Source organism: Sturnus vulgaris, chromosome 5, assembly GCF_052056855.1.
Source record: "Sturnus vulgaris isolate bStuVul1 chromosome 5, bStuVul1.hap1, whole genome shotgun sequence".
In the NCBI taxonomy this organism is placed as follows: Eukaryota; Metazoa; Chordata; class Aves; order Passeriformes; family Sturnidae; genus Sturnus; species Sturnus vulgaris.
Window position 1 is genome coordinate 12710498 of NC_142247.1, and position 18251 is coordinate 12728748.

Sequence of the window (18251 nt, forward strand, 5' to 3'; positions counted from 1 at the left end):
CTGCAGTCCTTTGGGGAATTGCACATGGTTTGAGAGTTTGGGTGCTGTTTCCAGGGAACTGCACTACCACGTGGTTTGTGAGGCTGAAGTACAGCAAAGTAGCTGACAACTGTTGGATGAAAATGGATTTATTATTTCTGTGCACTGCAGTTCAGTAGCAGGTAACCATATCCTTTCAATTGTAATGACCCTTGCTAGGATTAGTATTCAAAGTAAACTGACAGATGCCTGTAAAATGCTGTCTTTATTTGGTGTTTCATATGGATCTATCATATCTGATTTTTCTCTGAATTTTTCTTCGAAGGTTACTCTCTCTGGAACATAATAACCATGTTATTATAGTTCCATTTGAATTTTACTTTTTCAAAGTGGAAATCTGTAGATGGTGCACAGTAGTTTATGTTTTTAAACTATGTGGGCTTTGATTCAATGTTGGGTGTTGGTTTCTTCAGCATGTGATATAATAGTAAAGAAGAAACCTGCAGGAAGATGTGTGAACTTTAGGAATACATTTTACAAACTTTTTTTCTAAACGAGATGGTGTTTGTCTTCTCAGCAATGATGCTATGAAGCACCTTCCTGCTGTGAAAGAAGTGCAGGTAAAAATGGAAATGGAGAATTGAAACAAATGTGGATGAAAGAAAGTAATCTCTCTCCTACCTCCCATTTCTGGGTAACACAGAAACCATCCAAGGAGAATAAAGGAGAAAACTGCAATGCCCAGAGTCCACACACTGAGACTTCTTGATGGTTTTGTGCAAGTGAGCACTTCTTTTTCCTTCAATATTTTTACTACCTGCATGAAATTAAGTGACAAATAAGCAACACTGGTTTTTTCCAGGATGTGAGAAATCAAAGGGTCCGAATTTGAGGAAGCTCTGAAACCCCAGCCAACCTTTGTGGCCAGTGTTTAACCTCAGTCATGTTCAGTTATACCTTTCTCTGTCACTTTTAGTGGACTTTCAAAATACTACACAACAATCTGTGCGTCCCTTGCATTTTGGCAGCCAGCATCAAGTGCATTCCAGTACTGTAGTATATGACACTGCATGGCTGTTGTGTAAACCTTAGCAGGAGTTGCAGCATCAGCTGAGTTGTTCTCTTCATGTGTCTTCAACTTAAATGACGCATGAAATTGTGCTGGACTTCTGCAAGGTCATTCTGTGTTCCTCTGCATGAGAGAAAACAAAGGGAAAACGAACATCGTAAATGTAATCCAAGTGACAGGTTATAGGTGAAGCTCAGAAGGTGGAATTAAAAGTGTCCCAGAAACTGAAGTTTTCTGGAGCGACCACAAGTACTTTAGAAAGCAGTTGAGGATGTAGATAAGATATGTTATTGATATCTAGAATGGTGAGATGAGTACTGGGCAGAAAATCTTTGGTAAGAAGTTTGGTGAGAAAATAGGAAGAGAAAAACCCCAAAACCACAACAAAACCCCAAAGCTAAAAGAGAATGCTTGTTAACTCTGGTAGTTGAACTGTGGTGTACCTTCTCTCATAAGGTAACAGCTCTCTGTGGGAGTTGTTCTACTGACCTTTAGCTGTTTTCTATATTAAGGAGGTGCACAATTCACCATAGAAAAAGCAATTTGGTCCTTAACAGAACCCCTTTGTGTTGTGTATTGTTCTCCTTTCATTGTGCTTTGCAGATGTGCCTAAAGCCACACTCACGTTTACTTCTGTGAGTTCCTTCTCTCTTGAGGGAAATTCAGTAGTACAGGAAATAGCAGAAAAGAATTGTTTGGATTCAGAAATGGCTGTACAAGATGTTAGGAGCAAGGGAGGCAACTGAGAAACCTGTATTGGTTGATTGCTCTTCAGTGTCAAGGGTGTTCCTCAGGTGGGTGGAATTCTTTCCGTTGCTGATGCAGGTGGATTTTATAAATTTAATATTGGAAAATTAAAGCATATTAAATATTGAGCTTTCCTGTGTAAGGTATTGTTGATAAAGATGCATTGAAAGTGAAGAGCTCTGGGATGGATTTTCTTAGTGCAAAGCTGTGCAGTTTCACACCTGGTTGTGTTTGAAGTGTTGCCTGCAGAAGCTCTAATGTACCCTCTTCTAAGCCTGGTAATGTGTCCACTTGTGCACAAGCACATTTGAAATCTGCACTGTTGTTCTGCCTGTGCATAAGGGCTCTTCCTTTTAGTTGTCCTACAGTTCTGCAATGAGATATGAAGAGCAGGGAAAAAGAAGAAATAGTTTTGTGGAAAGGCATGTTTGTTCCCCAAAACTTGTTGCATTAGAAACTCTGTCCCTGGGTTAAGCTGATTAGCAAACATCATCTTCACAGAGCAAGCTGATATTACCTAGTTTGGGAGCTGTAATTGTTGCTGTGTTCAGTGCAGTCAGAAGAGGATGTCAGATGTTAGAGGCCCTGAGGGAAGGGATTGAAATCGGTGTTTTGCCACAGAAAGTTTCCATGGCATTTGCTCATCTTTAATATTGTAGACTTGAAAAGGTTCAGAGAAAGGCCATAGAGGTGCTATAGGGATGACTTTTGTACAGGGGATACTTATCTGGTAGGGTAGGATTTGTCAGCCTGGCAAAGAGATGCTTCAGATCCTGTGTGCCACAAGATACTTGTGAAGTAGATGGTGTGAATACAATGTGTAGGCAGTAATTGTTCACTTGCCATTCTGTGAATAAAACCACTGCTTAAAGTTGGAAATTGGTAGGAAAGGAGACCCCCAAACCCCTATAAATCTCCCAAACCATTCAAAACCACCTCCTGTATGGTAAAAGCTGTGGGATTCATGGTCACAAACAATTGTAGCTTGTGAAAGTCTGGGTGTGTCCAAGGAGATAATGAACAGGTGACTAGAATGGCCATCCAGCAGGAGCTGCCAGGTTCACTGGTCTCTGGCACAGAAACTCTGGGGGCTGTAGGGTGCTGAAGAGAAAGGTAATGCACTCCTGCATCATCTTCTGCTCCTCCCTGTCCATCTCCAGGGCCCGCTGCTCAGCACACAGTACCGGGGAAAACAACCTTTGGGCTTGACTCACTGTTCTTACATGATGTTTTTGTATTCCTTGGAATTAAAAGGAAAGTGTTCTTTAAGGGATTTTCTCCTCAGGAATGCCTGATAGTGTTTCACTGTGAAGTATAATACAGGGAGAATTTGAAATATTCTTTAATGTTGTACTGTGCAGTTTTTGAGTATCTGAATTTAGCTACTTTGTGGTATTTCTATGCTGATCTTTTAATAACTCTGTGGAGTTACTGGATATATAACTTTGATCATTGAACCCAATGTAAGACATTGTGCTGCAGAATAATACCCCAGTGTTAATCTCAAGGAGCTCATAAGAGACAAGAAAAATAAGCTCTTTGTGTCACTGTTTAATTAACTGAGGCAGATCAAAGTGCTAGCAGGGAGATGGTTTGGAAGAGGTTAAACTGCAGTTCTGTGGTGTCCTGTCAGGTAGTTCCAGACTCTTGATGATATTTACACTGATAATCAGTGTCTAAATAGGTCCTTGGTATCTTTCCTATGTTTCCACGGTTGCTCTTAGGCTCATCTCTGCTTATGCTACTTTAGAATCATAATCTACGTGTCTGAGAGCATTTTTGACAAAGAATAGCATGTTTCTCATTAAGTAGAAATGAAATATTTTGAAGGTACTTATTTATTAAAGTTATCTGTCTCTGTGATGGGTCGACAATATTGCCTTATCCTGACAGATGGGATAATCAGGCAGGGCTGCTAAGAAGCAATAGTGGGACCAAGCCCAGCCTGGATTTGAAGGGAGATGCTTGTAAAAATGAGTCTTGAGAAGATCTGGTCCTACTGGTGGCAATTCAGCCCCTGTCACATTGAACAGCACTTTCTGGGGTATCCCCTGGGGTTCAGGGTGTTGCCAAGGGGCAGCTTTCAGTAGCTGGGTCCTGTCTGGGGGGCAGTGGGAGTAGAGAACTGGCTGCTAGAGGAGGAATGAAGGAACACCAAAGAGCAGCAGCCAGGGGCTGTTCCAGCAAGCTGAGGGGGCTCCTGTGGCCCTTGTGGAGTTTTTTCCAGAGCACTGGGATGTTTCCCCCATCGGAGGCTCTGCCAGGTGCTGGGAGGAGCCAGCGATGGAGCTGGAAAAGCTGTGAGTGGCATCATATGGCACTGTGTCATTCCTGTGTGGTGAGGCAGAGCACTGGCCCATCTGTGGTGGCAGGTGGGGGCTTGGATCTGAAATGAGATGCTTATTCAGTGGAGCTTTGGGAGGCTGGAGGGACCTGCCAGGGCTTCTTATCTCAGGAAGAAGGAAATGGAGGGAAGTGGAGGTTGTGTCCATGTTGAAAATCACTTTCTAAAGCTAAAGAAAAGACAACCAATACCTGTTCTTGTTGACAGTGTTTCTTCTTTTTCAGTCAGTTTGGGTTTTTTCCTGCTGCTAGGTGGAGCAGCATCAGAAACCCTTTAGGTTCGTCACTGCTTCTCTGTAGTGGTGCTTTCTGCTGCTCTCCTTTCTGCTCACCTTATTGGGCTTCTTCAGTCTCTGAAGCTGGAGAGGAAGGGTTCCACACCCTTTTATGGATTTCTTGGCTTATCTCCAGCTGTTTTCTGAATAAACATACAAGCTAGAGATCTCAGGTTTTTCTAACTGGGATAATATTGAGCCTTCATCATCTTAGATTGATAGATATGTGTAAGCCACACATCCTGAGTTAACTCTACTTTAGGGTAAGGAGGTGGGTTGTGTCTTTGACATCTGTCTTGCCCCTGTTGCTGCTGTTACCATGATGCCTTCCTTTTTTAGCCAAAATTCTGCCAGTAGAAGTTATTCCTTCTGTGTCACCTGCCTTCCAACTATCGCTTCTGGAAGTTCACTGGAGTCCTGTTTTTATAAGGTCAAGCTGAAGGGATTAAGTGGTTTCCCTGTATGTAGTCATGGGAAGAAGCTTGAGCTTTAGATTTCTGATGATCTGGTTAGCTGGCAGCTATCTCTAGAGAGGGAACACCCATTCTGATTTTATGCATAATTACAACCTTATAACATCAAACGTAGCTTTAATATATCTGAAGCACTTCTTATATTGTCCTTGCAAAATGGTTGGCTAAACTCAAAAATTAAGTACAGTGTGAATTGCTTAGAACTCTCATTTCGTCACCATGCTGGGGTTGTAAAGATCTTCATTAGTGTTTAATTAACCCCTAAACATCTAAGGATGGTTATTTTACAGATGATCACTGTGGCAGTGTTGGATGAAATGAGTTCTTAAAATGTTTCACAGTGAGGAGTGTCTCTTGACAGACTAAAGGGATAAAAGCATAGGAAGAAACCTTGTCTAGCTGAAATTATTGTTCCTCTAAGTTCAGAGTGGTACATGCTGAAAAAATGATAATTCACTAAATGTGAAGTCTTTTCTTCTATTCTTTTGAAGCAAAATAATAACCTGACACTTCCCCTTATCCAATGATTTTTTGGAAAGCATTAAAAAAAATTCATTATTTCCTATGTGGATAAGGAGTCAGTTGCCTGATATGAATATGCAGTATAAAAACCTAATAGATGAGAAGAAAGACATTTATTATAAAGCAGTTGGCATAAATTTTACTTCTAATGAGGATAAAATACATGTAAATTAATAATTACAGTAATTGTTGTAGTTAGGATTTGTTCATGACAAAGATATCATAATTATATAACCAACTTTAGGTTTATTAAGATTTATAGTCTGAACTCTTAATTCCATTTTATTCTTTTTGAAGCAGGATTTGCTAGGGGAAGAGTGTTTTCAGAAAGCTGACTTGCTACATGCTCTGAGCTATAGATGTTCCAAATTTTCTTCTTGGCAAAGCTAGAAGGCTTCCAGTGAAATGACCAAAATTACTATAATGCGGGGATCTAACAGTGGAAGGCATTCTTGAGTGGACATACTGGATCTGACAGTTTCTGGCTTTAAATTGTAATAGATTTTCTCCCTTTTAAAGTTTTAAGAAGTTCTGGTTGCAAATAAAAATGTTGTTGTTTCCTTTGCGAGTTAGTACAATTTAATAGTAGATTTTAAAGGCTATTTCTTCTTTTGTGCTGTTGCACATCCTCTCTACTTCTACTAGATTGAATAAAAGCAGCTGTTTTGCTGTGGTTTGGCTCTTTTTGGCTTCAAGCTGAGTCCTTTAGCCACTGCAGTCACAACAGTCACAGCATCCTTAGGCTGGTTTTAATTACAGCGGGATCTGCAAGCATCTCTGAAGCTTGGAGAAGAGTTTTACATCTCATCAGCTGCAGGTGGGGTTGGAATTGACAGTGATCCAACGGGCTCTAAGGGTTTCCAGGTTGTTTTTTTTCCCCTGCATTGTGCTGCAGTGCTGAAGTAGGTTCAGCGCTGCAGCACTTTGGTTCCCAGGTTTTCTGTTTAGACTAAGGTTGAATCCATGGAATCAGTTTGTCCTTGTGTTCCCCAGCAAGGGTAAAAGCACACACAAAGTCCTGGTATCCTACCCAGATCTGTTGTTCTCTTGCAGGTATGACCACCCAGAAATGTATATGCTATATATATGTATATATGCTAAATATATATGCTATAATCACCCCTAAATACTTAGGTGAGCATAGTAATTCTTGTGGTTTATAGACTAAAACACACCTGATGGTGTCAGCAGCTCATGGACAGTTTCTCAGAGTTCTATGTGTACTGGAAGAATCCAGAAGTGATTAGTAAACCCTTTTTTATAATGCTGGATTTAGATAATTTGATTTTGCATTATAAATCTAGGAGTGCCTTGCCTAGAGTTATTTTGTTTCCTTATCTATGGAGCAAACCAAAGCAATGTATTTCTGAACACTAGAGCACTTTCAGAGATGGTTCTTACAGAATGTACATTCTTTTTTAGTTTTTCCTTTGTCTTTCTTAGAACTTCAGAGGAACTCAGGGCAATCCTCTTTCCCTCTTTTCTCTCCCTATCTAATTGAGGCTGGGAATTCAGGTACTCTAACCCCATGAGATTTAATAAGTGTCTTTGAGACTATTAGTTAATCACGATGAATGTAAGCCATTTTCTGCTCTTTGCTAAATATAGAGGTGGGACTGGGTCATGGTGTCCTCGGCTGTCACGGGTACCACAGGAACTTTCTTAACCAAGTTGAGCTCTGTCTTAGCTGCAGGGATTTTTGCCTTTGCTATCCCAACTGAGGGAGCTGCTCCTGAACTTTGTAGCTTGAATGCTTAGGAATCAGCTTTGAATTTCCAGCCTGCAAATGTGTCAGTGGGTAGTTTAGAGCCATTTGTCCTTGTATCAGCAAGGTTTGTCCTTAAACCTGAATAGTTTTTTTTCTTTTCTTTATGTTCTTCCTGTATGAATATACAGACCAATGACAATCCTGTCCTTTTTCAGACTGGTTTTGTGAGTCTGAACACACTGGAATCCACTCTTGCATGATATGCTCTCAGGTGTAACTGTTTGCTGCACACAATCCTGTTATTCTGTGCCCTGAGGATCCATTATGAAAATGATATCTGATCTCTCCAATGCTTGATTCCATTTGTCCACTGGAAAAAAAAAAAGGATAGTCCTTAAGTACTCAAGTATTTAGTGCAGATTTTATTCAGGATTACACATTATGTTCCATCCTGCTTTAAGTAATTGAAACTACTTTGCTGCAGTCATGCAAATAAAGTAATTGCAGTGTGGCCTGGAATTAACCTGCCCTAGGAACTAACTACCTCAGCCTTTTTCTGTTCTCCCTTAGCCTTTCCTTTTTTTATTTTTAATCAGCTATACACATATTTTCAAATACTGTCCTACTTGATGTTGGTTAATGCATCCTGTGGATGGTCCATCAGTGGATTTTTATTGTGGTTTCAATATTACTTTTTTATTTAGTTTGGAGACACTTACTATTTTTCTTTCAGTCACACACCTGTCTCCTAAAAGTTTGAAAATCTCATCTCCTTCCCACCCGAGTAATTCAAGATTGGAAGAAAGATTTGTCTGGCAAATGCTGCACATGGAGTGAAGTAGGAAAATGTGCTGAGGATGTCCTGTAAAGGGTAGATGTTCTGGAGGAGAGGTTGGCAGTTGCATGTGTGTACATACACCTCCACCTGTCTTGCTGTCTGGTACATAATAGTAATCCATTATCCCCACTATCTATTTTAGGTTTTGTTATTTGTCAGCAATATAATTATTTGTATTTTTTTAGTGTTTCTCTCCTCACATGTTTAAAACAGTTTGATTGTAATAGGCAATTACCTCTCAGTAGGGCTTTGGGGAGGGGAAGCAATCACTCCATGGAGTAGTAATCATCTCCCCTATCACCAGGCACAGTACTGTGTTCTCTTCTTATCTTTAGCAATACATAAGGTGCAGCACCCTTTGCTGTTTTATTACAGCTAAGTGCTTTGAAGAGTTACACAAAATGTCACCTCTACTGTGCCTCCTTTTCTTGGGGAGAGGCCAGCTGCAGTGCTATTGCTAATGCTGATGTCATTTGTCTCCTTGAATGAGACTTTGTGGCATCTTCCTCTTCCCATTTTTGCCTTTCCCCTCCCATTTTTTATTGTGTAATTGGGATTCAAGCTTGTGAACTCATCATTTCCTTGGATTTTGTTGTGTAATCAGAGAGAGGGTGCATTACAGTCACCCCTACACTGGTACATTCTTGTTCTTGTTCTTGGTTTAAGGAAGGCATCAGCTGTTAGTTCCTGAAGGATTGGCTGTAATCCCCAAGACCCCATAAGAAACCTGTTGGCACCTTGTGGCTTCGGGTCATTAACTGGAGCACGTACTGTCACCATGTCTTTGAAAGTGCTCGAGTGTGGCTTTGATGTGTTCTCCCCCAGTGTGTTGACTCTGCACTTCTCCATAGCACAGGCAGAGCCAGGGTCTGCTCCTAGGCCTGACCTGTGCTTGTGGGGCAGAGGGGCAGATTGGTTGCTGGGATGTGCTTGACAGTGGCCCAAGATAAGCTGTGGGCTCAGGCAAAGCGACAGCTGGTCTGTGCACCATAAAAGAACTTTAGAGCTGCAGTTCGGGTGTTGTGTTAAACACAAGCAAAAGTGGCATCCTCATTCACAGCTCTTATCTCTCCTTTCTTTTATGCCTCTTAGGGTGTTTCAAAGATGACCGTATTGTGTTCTGGACTTGGATGTTTTCGACGTATTTCATGGAGAAGTGGGCCCCCCGGCAGGATGATATGCTCTTCTACGTCCGTCGGAAACTGTCCTATGTCAGTGGGGAGAGTACAGAGGGTAAAAAGGTGAGTAATGATGTATTTTAACTTCAGGGAAGCTTCAGGTAACGTGGGATTTGGTGTTGGGGAGTACCTGACACATCTGAAGAATTGCAAATCAAGGATAAGGAATTTCCAGCTCTGCTCACCACAAGATGTCATACAAAATCGATCCATAAGGAAATACCATGGTTAAGGTTGTGAGCACCAGGGGACCTTGCCTTGGCAGGGGGGGTGGACTGGATGATCTCCAGAGGTCTCTTCCAACCCTAACAATTCTGTGATTCTGCAACATCAGCAGCAGTGTAAATGAGGTGCACTATCACAGACTTGAGAAAATCCGAAAGCTTGCCTGCCTTTTTGGAAAGCTGATTTTTGTTTCGTTTTTCAGTGATGATACTTTATAAACTTATAAGTCTGTAGGAAGGGAGAAAAAAAGGAGAAGGAAGATGGTCACACTGGTATTTCCAGAAGAAAACTGGCTGAGATAACCAGAGTATCAGGAATGAACATCTGTTGGGTGTACTCAGTAGCAGAATACAAGCAGCCTCCTGGAGCTGGGGTACAGCAATGACAAACAGTGGAGAAAGTACTGTATTCTCATAGTCTACATTTAAGACAATATGCCCCTCATAAGGAACTATTGTTCCTTGCAAACATAGTCAGGTATCCTAGTGCTGCTGCACGAGTATTTCCCCATTAGAGATCTGAGAAATTTCTTAGCATTCCTTGGCAGTTTTCATCTTAGATGGGGGAAACAGAAGCAAGAGGTAGAATGTTTTTATTGGGAATTAAGGTTGGTGGCTGCAAGAAGATAAATGGAGGAGGAAAAGACAGGGATTGATTTCTTGACACATGTAAATAATTGACACTGTTGTTAATCTCAGGTATTTGTGGATGGTGGATGTGGAAGTGTTTCTAATCAGCTATACAAGAGTTCTCTGGGTTCAAATATGGGGGTGTTAAGAGCCATAGTTGTCGGCTCCCTTGAGAAAAAGATTCCAGAAGGTTTTCCTATGCTTTTGATGAAGATACAGAAAATGGACAGAATTATCTTCTGTGTTCTCCCTGGTCCTCCAACTTCTATCATGACAACCACTAAGAAGAAGATGGCAAAATATGGTTCTTTCTTTATCAGATGAGTGGTTTAGTCTTCAGCTAGTGTATTTGGAGCTTTCAGACCTGTGGGGGAAACTTCCATCTTGATTGTTGTTTAAGTGACAATAAAAGCATCCCTGTTTCACATCAAATGATATTATGGCTTTGTTCAGCCTGGTAAAAGCATGGGTTGTTTAACCTCTTGTTCTTCTCAACAAGGAAAGTGAATCTCAGAGACAATCCAGTTGCTTAAATCCATTCACAGACCCGTGATCAATTTGTTTAACTGATTCATTAGTTTAAAGTGTTTCAACCACTTGTGGATAGGTAACAGTGACATAAACCCTTGTATTTGCTCTCAGAGCATTGTTTAGGCTTTCTAAAAGCACCATAAATAATTTCTCTTTGTGAGGAGGTTGCATAAGTGGTGGTTACTACAAAATCAGCTTTAATGAATCGTGTGCAGTAAGAGCTGGGATAGGGAGTGGGCCTTATAGCACATGCAGTATTTTGTAACTCTCCTGTGGCTGGCTGTATTTTGCATGGCTTCTGAGAATTGAACCTTTCCTGTGACTTTGAGGTACTTCAATTGCTTTGTGAAACTTCATGGTCAGTGATTCATTGGTACTTGTTCAGCTGTCCTCCTATTTGATTTCACTTGACTGCTTTGTAGTTCCAACTCCTCTTTTATCTGATTTTTGAGTCTGTCCAGTGCAGTGAGACACCAAACAACTACTCCTACACTTTGAATTATGACTACACGGGTTTTTAATTTACTTCGTAGTTTTGGACATTCTTCCTTGAAAAATGATGCCAAAATGCCAAAGTCATACTCTTAAAGGGGAGGGAGATGGAGACTGGTATCTGTAGAAGCTGGATAGAAGTGCAAGCCTCTCTGCCACCCACCAAGCTGTGCTCTCATTTAGATTTCCAGGGATAGACTGAAAAAAGGCAGAAGAAGGGGAGAGTTCAGAGTTGTTTAGGGACATTTAGGACTGGAACTGGAGCTGTACAGGAGCTGTTGGCTCCTGCTTTATGCCAGGCTGAGACAAATGGTCTGGTGATGATTTCTTCATGGACCACATTGAGGATGACTTTGTAGTCTGGATGTACAGGGAAGCAAGTTCATTGTGGTTCTTCCACAAACACTACTGTATATGTGCTCCGTGCTTCTCTGGCTGCTGCAGGTTTTGTTTGAAGAATGCTGGCAGAGGTGACTCGTTGTCCCTTGTCAGCTCAGAACATTAGTTTATGTCCATGAAAATAAGATCTGTGCAGCTTTGAGGATAGCAGTCATCGTACTGATGACAATGACAAAAGGGGTTGAGTGGGGAGAGACTGTATGTGTGAATACTGACAATGGTGGTGTTTGTTTGTGTCATTTCCATGCCCTGGCGTGATGGTATGTGTCAGTGGGAAACAAATCTCAATGAATCCAGTGGTTCCCAGGCTTTGGTGTCTGTCCTGTGTGATTAAAAGTAGTTCCTGCTTGTGGGTTTGGGTTTTTCTGTGCTTACTGGAGCTGGAAGAGTGTTGGCAATAGCATTTGATTTTAAATTGAAGTGTAACAGAGGATGAGCAGAAAAAACCTGATCAGATCGAGATTAGAGGTTTTGCTTAGTTTTAAGAGTGAATGAGAAGGACTTTGGATACAGCTTAGTCACAACAGCTTGAAGTAATAAACTGTACCATTTGGTGTGTCTAGTAGGTGCTGGTGGTAAACTTCTCTACCATCATAAATTTTATTTTAAAAGGCCTTTTGAATTATCTGCTTTGCACTCTGCCTGGTTTAAGTGACTTTCCATTTGCTTCTCTTTTCCTTCCCACCAATTTCTAAACTGAGCATAGATGGGTGAAACAGCAATTAAGCTTCTAATATGTGAATGTCAGGGCAGAACTGCCATACTGAGTTCTAGGCTATATCCACTACACAGACTCTTGGATCCCAGAGTAGTACATTTAATTCTGTCTTTCCTTGGCATGTCACAATAACTCTTGCAGTTTTTCTTACCGAGTTTTGAAGCTACATCTTCTCTTGGTCTTTAAGCAAAACCACAGACCCCCTGTGTCAGCTCCTTTGCAGACCAAGGCACTGTGGAGTGTAGCTTTTCCCAAGGTAAAGGAATTTAGCAGGGTTTTGTAAAGTGGACTCCCTTTGAGTTGTCAGTCTTTATTAAGTCAAGACTCAAAAACTGCTTTGCTGCTGTCTCTCATGCCAGCTGATGTGACCTACTGGAAAATGTAAGCCCTGATCCTCACTTCCAAAGAGTCATGGACATTGCAAGTTTGAAAGGTTAACATGGTTAGACTTAGGATTATGATTTTAAAATGCTGTTAGGTCAAGATTGAGTATCTCTGATCTTTCTGTAGAGAGCAGCTTTACTTTCTCCTGTGAATCTAGAAGATGCAAGTATATAGTGTAACATAGCTGGGAAACAAAGATAAAACTTCAGTAATAGACCAGCAGGTTGTATTCTGCCTTTCATTGTGCCTTGTCACCTGAAAAGGTGCCATATCTATAAGGCAAAGCAATAAAAAAGATAAAGGTAAGATACCCTGAACATATGTTCTGAACTTGCCTGGATATTGGAGTAATTCCTATTTTCCTCAGCATCCTGTGAATGTGGAGGAGTAGAGTTGCTGCCAAATGCACGGGATAGTCATTAGGACTGTTAAGTCTCCAAAAAGCTTAAGCTACTGATGTTGTGACTGCAGCTTCAGAGACAGAACTGAACAGAGCCGTGGTTTACATGTTCATGTGCATCTGGGTCTGTGACTCAACAAATACTGCTTGTGGTGTGACCAGTCAGTTTCCAAACCTAAATTACTTCAGGCACATGATTTGCACAGAAAATCACAGGATTTTCCTAGCTGAATCCGTAATTCACTGTCACCGTCTGGCTGCCTGGAAGATTCAACAACCTGAACTCAGCATTAATAAAAACACAAGTTTTAAGAATCTTTCATTGCTGGCTCTGTTCCATCATTGCGTTTTTTTCAGCACTGCAAGCAAACAGCTCTTCTCCAGAAGAGCTCTATGCTATACTTTGTGACAGTCCCATGTGACCACCCAAATGCTGAAGAGAAAACAAATGGCCAAAAATTGCATCTCTTTTGCTGAATAAATTTTCTCCTTGTTCATGGGTAGTATGTGGGAACAATTATTGCAACACATCCAAGTGGGTACAGAATCGACTGTTGTGCCTCAGCTCTTCCATTCTGCTGAGCTTGTAGAGGTGTTGCAGTGAGCAGGAACAATTGGTCCTGCAGTTCAGCGTCCACACAATGCTTTCATTTTGAAACATGAGAGAGGAACCCTGGTGTTATCAGATTGATGCTCTGATTTTTTTGTAAGGAGCTCAACATCTTTGGTGTAAAGACCTTTCTTTTGCAGTTCCCCATGCCGGAAATCCCTGTGCTTTCTCATGCTACTTTGATTGTCTAAATGTGTGAGCATAAACGAGCTGCTGAGAGCCTCTGTTCGTGATGTATTTATAAAATCATGCAGGTTGGAAGAGACCTTTAAGGTCATCAAGGCCACTTCCTCTGTGTGCTGTGGGAGATTGCTTGGAAAAAAAAGCTGAGGGAAGAAAATACTATGATGAGTGTGACAGGAACATCTTTTCCACACAGAATGATCCAAGCTGTCTATGACCTGTGCTATGCTTGTGACACACGTGGCAGGCTAACACCAGTCAGGATGGTAATGCTCCCATCTTCTGCCCTATTTCCAGAGTAAATTCCTGTCTGAGACAAAGCAAGTGTTCAGCTGAAATACTTTGATAGTATCACAGTCACAAAATTCCAGAGTCAGGAAGGGGTGTGGGCTGCAGGGGCATCTTTAATGAATCGCTTTATATCGCTTCCAGTCTCTGAAGAACTCTTCTTAAGCAGTCAAATAGGGTGACAAGAAAGCCAGAATCAGATGTGGTTTTAATATGAATGGCACTGAAACGTGGCAGCCAAGAAGATGCTCTGTTCTCTGCTGCAGAGTGACTTCACTGGGAAGGGAAGAAGCCCAGACTCAGTTTTCCTATCTGATTAATTGTGCTGAATAATTCAGTATCAGAAATACATATCTGTCTGAGTCACTGGGGAGTGGAGGGACAGAAGAGCACTGCTAGGCTGGGCTTGCATCCTGGGAAAGCTAAAAGTGTCTGCTTGGAGCTCCCCAAAAGCCTGATGAAGCCACTGGTTCATCAGAGCACTTAGTGGATTTGAACTGTGGGTTGCAGGCTGGTCAACTTGCTTATTAGAGGTATGGGAACATCTGGGTTCAATGCTGAAATTAATATGCAATTGAATTGGAGCTCTGGAATAACATCATCACGTTTATAGTAACATTGGTAACTAGAACTTAACCCTGGGGCAGACATTAGACATTTTTCACCCACCTTGTCTTCTGGTCACTAACACAGTTTATGCAGTTCTGTATTCAACAGAGATGGTTTGAAATACACTGATTTATTACCATTCTGTAATGTTCTTTCTCCCATGGCTGTGTCTGCTGCCTACGAGTGTAACATATCTTCCTGAATCCTGCTGACTGGATAATGCAGAAGGCACACACTGTGTGTTGCTTTAGGAATTTGTGCTTCTCTAGGAGCTTCAGAAAGGCTGGAAACTAACAATACAGGAATAAGGCAACAGTGAGCAACTTGTTTCAGCATCTGAAAATACAAGTTACTCTGTGGTCTGGGTCCATGTTTGATAACACTTAAATGGTCACACATATATCTCTTAGTTTTATTTTGCAAAGCTGATTTAGCAGATCCATGGAGCATTTGAAGAATGAAAGTTGGTGGGATTCACATAGTAAAAGCGTGAGGCAGGAGCAAAGATGATTTTGTCAGGATCCTAAAAACAAGTCATTCTTGCCTTGCTGATACTGCTCAGCATATTTGAACTCCCAGCCCTGTCTTACTTGGCCATTGTTAACCACTGTCCTGGTGCCACAGCCAGGCTAGGGATAAACAGTTTCCACACCTATGTGACATGGTTTGCACATTTTTTGCTTTCCCCTCATTTGTTTCATGAGCATCTTCAAGCATTCAGACTGCTCCAGTAATTTGAACAACTTGCACTTTAATTTTTCAGCTTTTATATCTCTTCTGCTATTTCTGAAGTTAAAAAGGCAGAACTAGATTTTTGGGGTCCCTTTCATCTAAGTAATTTAAATTATGGTTGGTTGAAGTCAACTTTTAATTCTGTGAGTCCTGTTAGCATTTCTCAGTTGTATAATTTACTCATTCTTAACACTACAGAAACTTTTTCATATACAACGGGCAGATATTGAAAGCAGATGTGTAGGCTTGTTAAATCGTTTGTTTTCTGTGGTTGTGACTTGCCAATCAGAAGGAATGTCATGTGTTTCTTGAAAAGAAGAAAACAGAACACATTCAGTAGGTATTCCTTGTGATGGAGTACTTTTGCAAGAGCTATAATTACCTTTTAGGTGATTTCTTTAATACTGAGATATAAACTTATGTAACAATGAGAAGAAAGTGAGAATTCAGTGAGAAAACACAATCTTAAGGCAGTTGCAGGATCTATAAAGGTTGATTGGTGTGTGCCCTCAGATGAGGAGGGCAAGCAGTTTTTTGTTCTAGTGATGAAGGGCAAAGGTTACAGGAGAGTTTTCTGTCTTTGAAGATGGAGGAAGCTGCTTTTTTCTTGCTGCTTTGCCCTGCATGCCTTTTACTCTTGCTCTCATTAAGAGCTAAGTGGGATCTGACTTTTAAACTTCACCATTCAGTTCAGAGCTACTTATAGACCAGTGTCTGTTCTTCCCCCAAAAGGACACTTGGCTGGGAGGAGAGGGTGCCAACAAATCAAAGTTGGGAGATGTTTGCAGTGATACCTCATCTTCTCTGAAAGAGTTAGGATAATGAGCAGTGTAATTAACCCTAAATTTCAGAGGCTGGACTTGACAAATCAGAGCACTTCTCCTTGTAAGGTAAACTAAATTGTTAACTCCAGGGCAGCCTTAGGTCATTACACCACTACCTGCAAACAGATCCATAAATGACAGGAGAAAGATTAGGTTGTAAGGAACTAGAGGAATTATAGCAGCACTAAAACCCATGTGAATATTGGGAGCAGCTTTGCAGGACTGACTATCAAGAGGAATAAAGGCTACATGTGAGCTGACTTTGTTGTTTCAAGCTGAGACTGCAACTGCATTTGTTGAGTGGAGACAGTAAGGGATCCAGTGTGTGGGTGCAGCTCCCTCTGAGAGCCCCAGGCTGAGTACCATCAGGTTCAGTATCTGCCATTTAGTCACCATTTTTCCCGTGCTGTGTTGGTACTCTGTTTGTCAATAAACAGATGGGTTTTTTCCCCTTCATCCACTAGTGTTAGTCTCTCATTGGCAGAAAGGGATTGTTGGAACCCCTTTTTGTTAGAGGAAGTGCTCATTCCAGAGTCTTCTCCTAAACCTTTCCCTAAACCGAGACAGTAGCACAAGGAAAAGTTCCCAGCGTTTGTGATCATTTGGTTGTACAAAGGGGTTGTGGGCACAGAATTCAAGTAATTGACACAGAAGAGAATTTTTCAAAGTGGGTGTTTGTCTGTTGCTGAACTTTGCTTCTTGCACAGTTTGCAGTTGCTTTATTGCAGTGGGCTTTGTTTCAGCTTTATAGCTATGGTGGGTGTTGAGTTGCCATAGCTACTGGGCATTATACTGCCTTTATGTGGGCTCCAGAGCGTGTTCCGGGAGGATCAGGTGCAACTTCTGAATAATTGATAGTATCCAGAAAAGGGGAATAGGAATTTTGTCTTGGAGGGCATTCTTTACACTGTCTTCTGCTGTTACCACCAGTGAAAATTTCAGTAGCCATAATCCTAAGAAAGCTTCTCCATATAACATCTGAAAAAATCTTTTGTTTTCATTTTAGGACATTGTTGCATTGTTGAATACAGTTGTCCCCTTCTAAATATTATCTTGGATATAAATATTCTAGTGAAGGCTTGTAACATCAGCTTCTCTGTGTGACAGGACTGGGAGTGCATCCTTCCCACAGCGCTTCTCTGCATGCTCCAGAAAATAGCAGGCTCCTTTGATTTCCTTCCCATTTAGCAGAGACAGGGATGTCACTGGTGAACAGATGCATGAGCAGATGGGTTTCCATGGCCAACTGGCCAGCTCAGCCTGTGTCCTGTTGAGTATCTGTTCTCCAGCAGTGCTGGGTACTGAACATGGCTCTGCACGTCTGGGGCTTCCCAGCTTGGTAAAACACAGGAAGCACAAGTCCTGGGATGTTAGACCAACAACCCCCATTCTGTTTGTGGTGGTTTCTTGGTCTGAGAAAACCCCCTTTTCCTGTGCCAAAGGGTGCAGGCAGCTCATGAGATAGTCTTTTTTTTCCTGAATTGCATCATGCTGTTGATGTGTATAGAGAGGGAAGCCAGGAGTGACTGGTGTCTCCATGTCTGGAGGTGGGGGATTTTGCCAAAAAAGCTTTGTGCTGCAGGGAAAATTTTGACATGTTTTGGTGACTTGGCAGGTCACTGTCTGTATAACCAACCTTGCTGAAGCTGAAGGAAGTGCTGTAACTAGAGAGGGACATTGCAAATATTGCAGTGTTTGTCATGCAGACCTGCATTGCTGCTCGTTTCAGGCACTCTTACGTACAGTGTATTCTTTTTTTTAATGAATTACCTGCACCTTCTCCTCAAGAGCCAGATGAGCAGGAATCACTGCACACAAACCCATCCAAAGCTGGCTGGCTTTTGCTCAGACTGAATCTACCTTCTGCTAATCGTAAACTAGGCATCTGCTGGTAAAAACACCATGAAATGTTCAACCTAGGATGAGTGCTCTGCATTAAACCAGGGTCACGTGGCTTACTAATTTTTTTTTCTATTTTTTTCATTGCAGAAATCCATATAGCCGATCCTTTCCCCATTACTAGTGTATTAAAATTAGCTTAGAACATTTGTGAGGTTGATTCAAACCTTAGGGTCTCCACACCTTTATCTAAAAT

At 41.5% G+C, this 18251-nt stretch overlaps 1 protein-coding gene across 2 annotated transcripts in view; it reads left to right on the top strand.

Moving 5' to 3' along the window:
• Positions 1-18251, top strand: part of KIAA0930 (KIAA0930 ortholog) — a 52517-nt gene that overhangs the window by 12466 nt on the left and 21800 nt on the right. For both annotated transcript variants that reach the window (XM_088164874.1, XM_014880323.2), the window contains exon 2: positions 9047-9195. In XM_088164874.1, coding sequence (XP_088021000.1) covers positions 9047-9195 — 149 coding nt within the window. The remainder of the gene's footprint in view (positions 1-9046; positions 9196-18251) is intronic.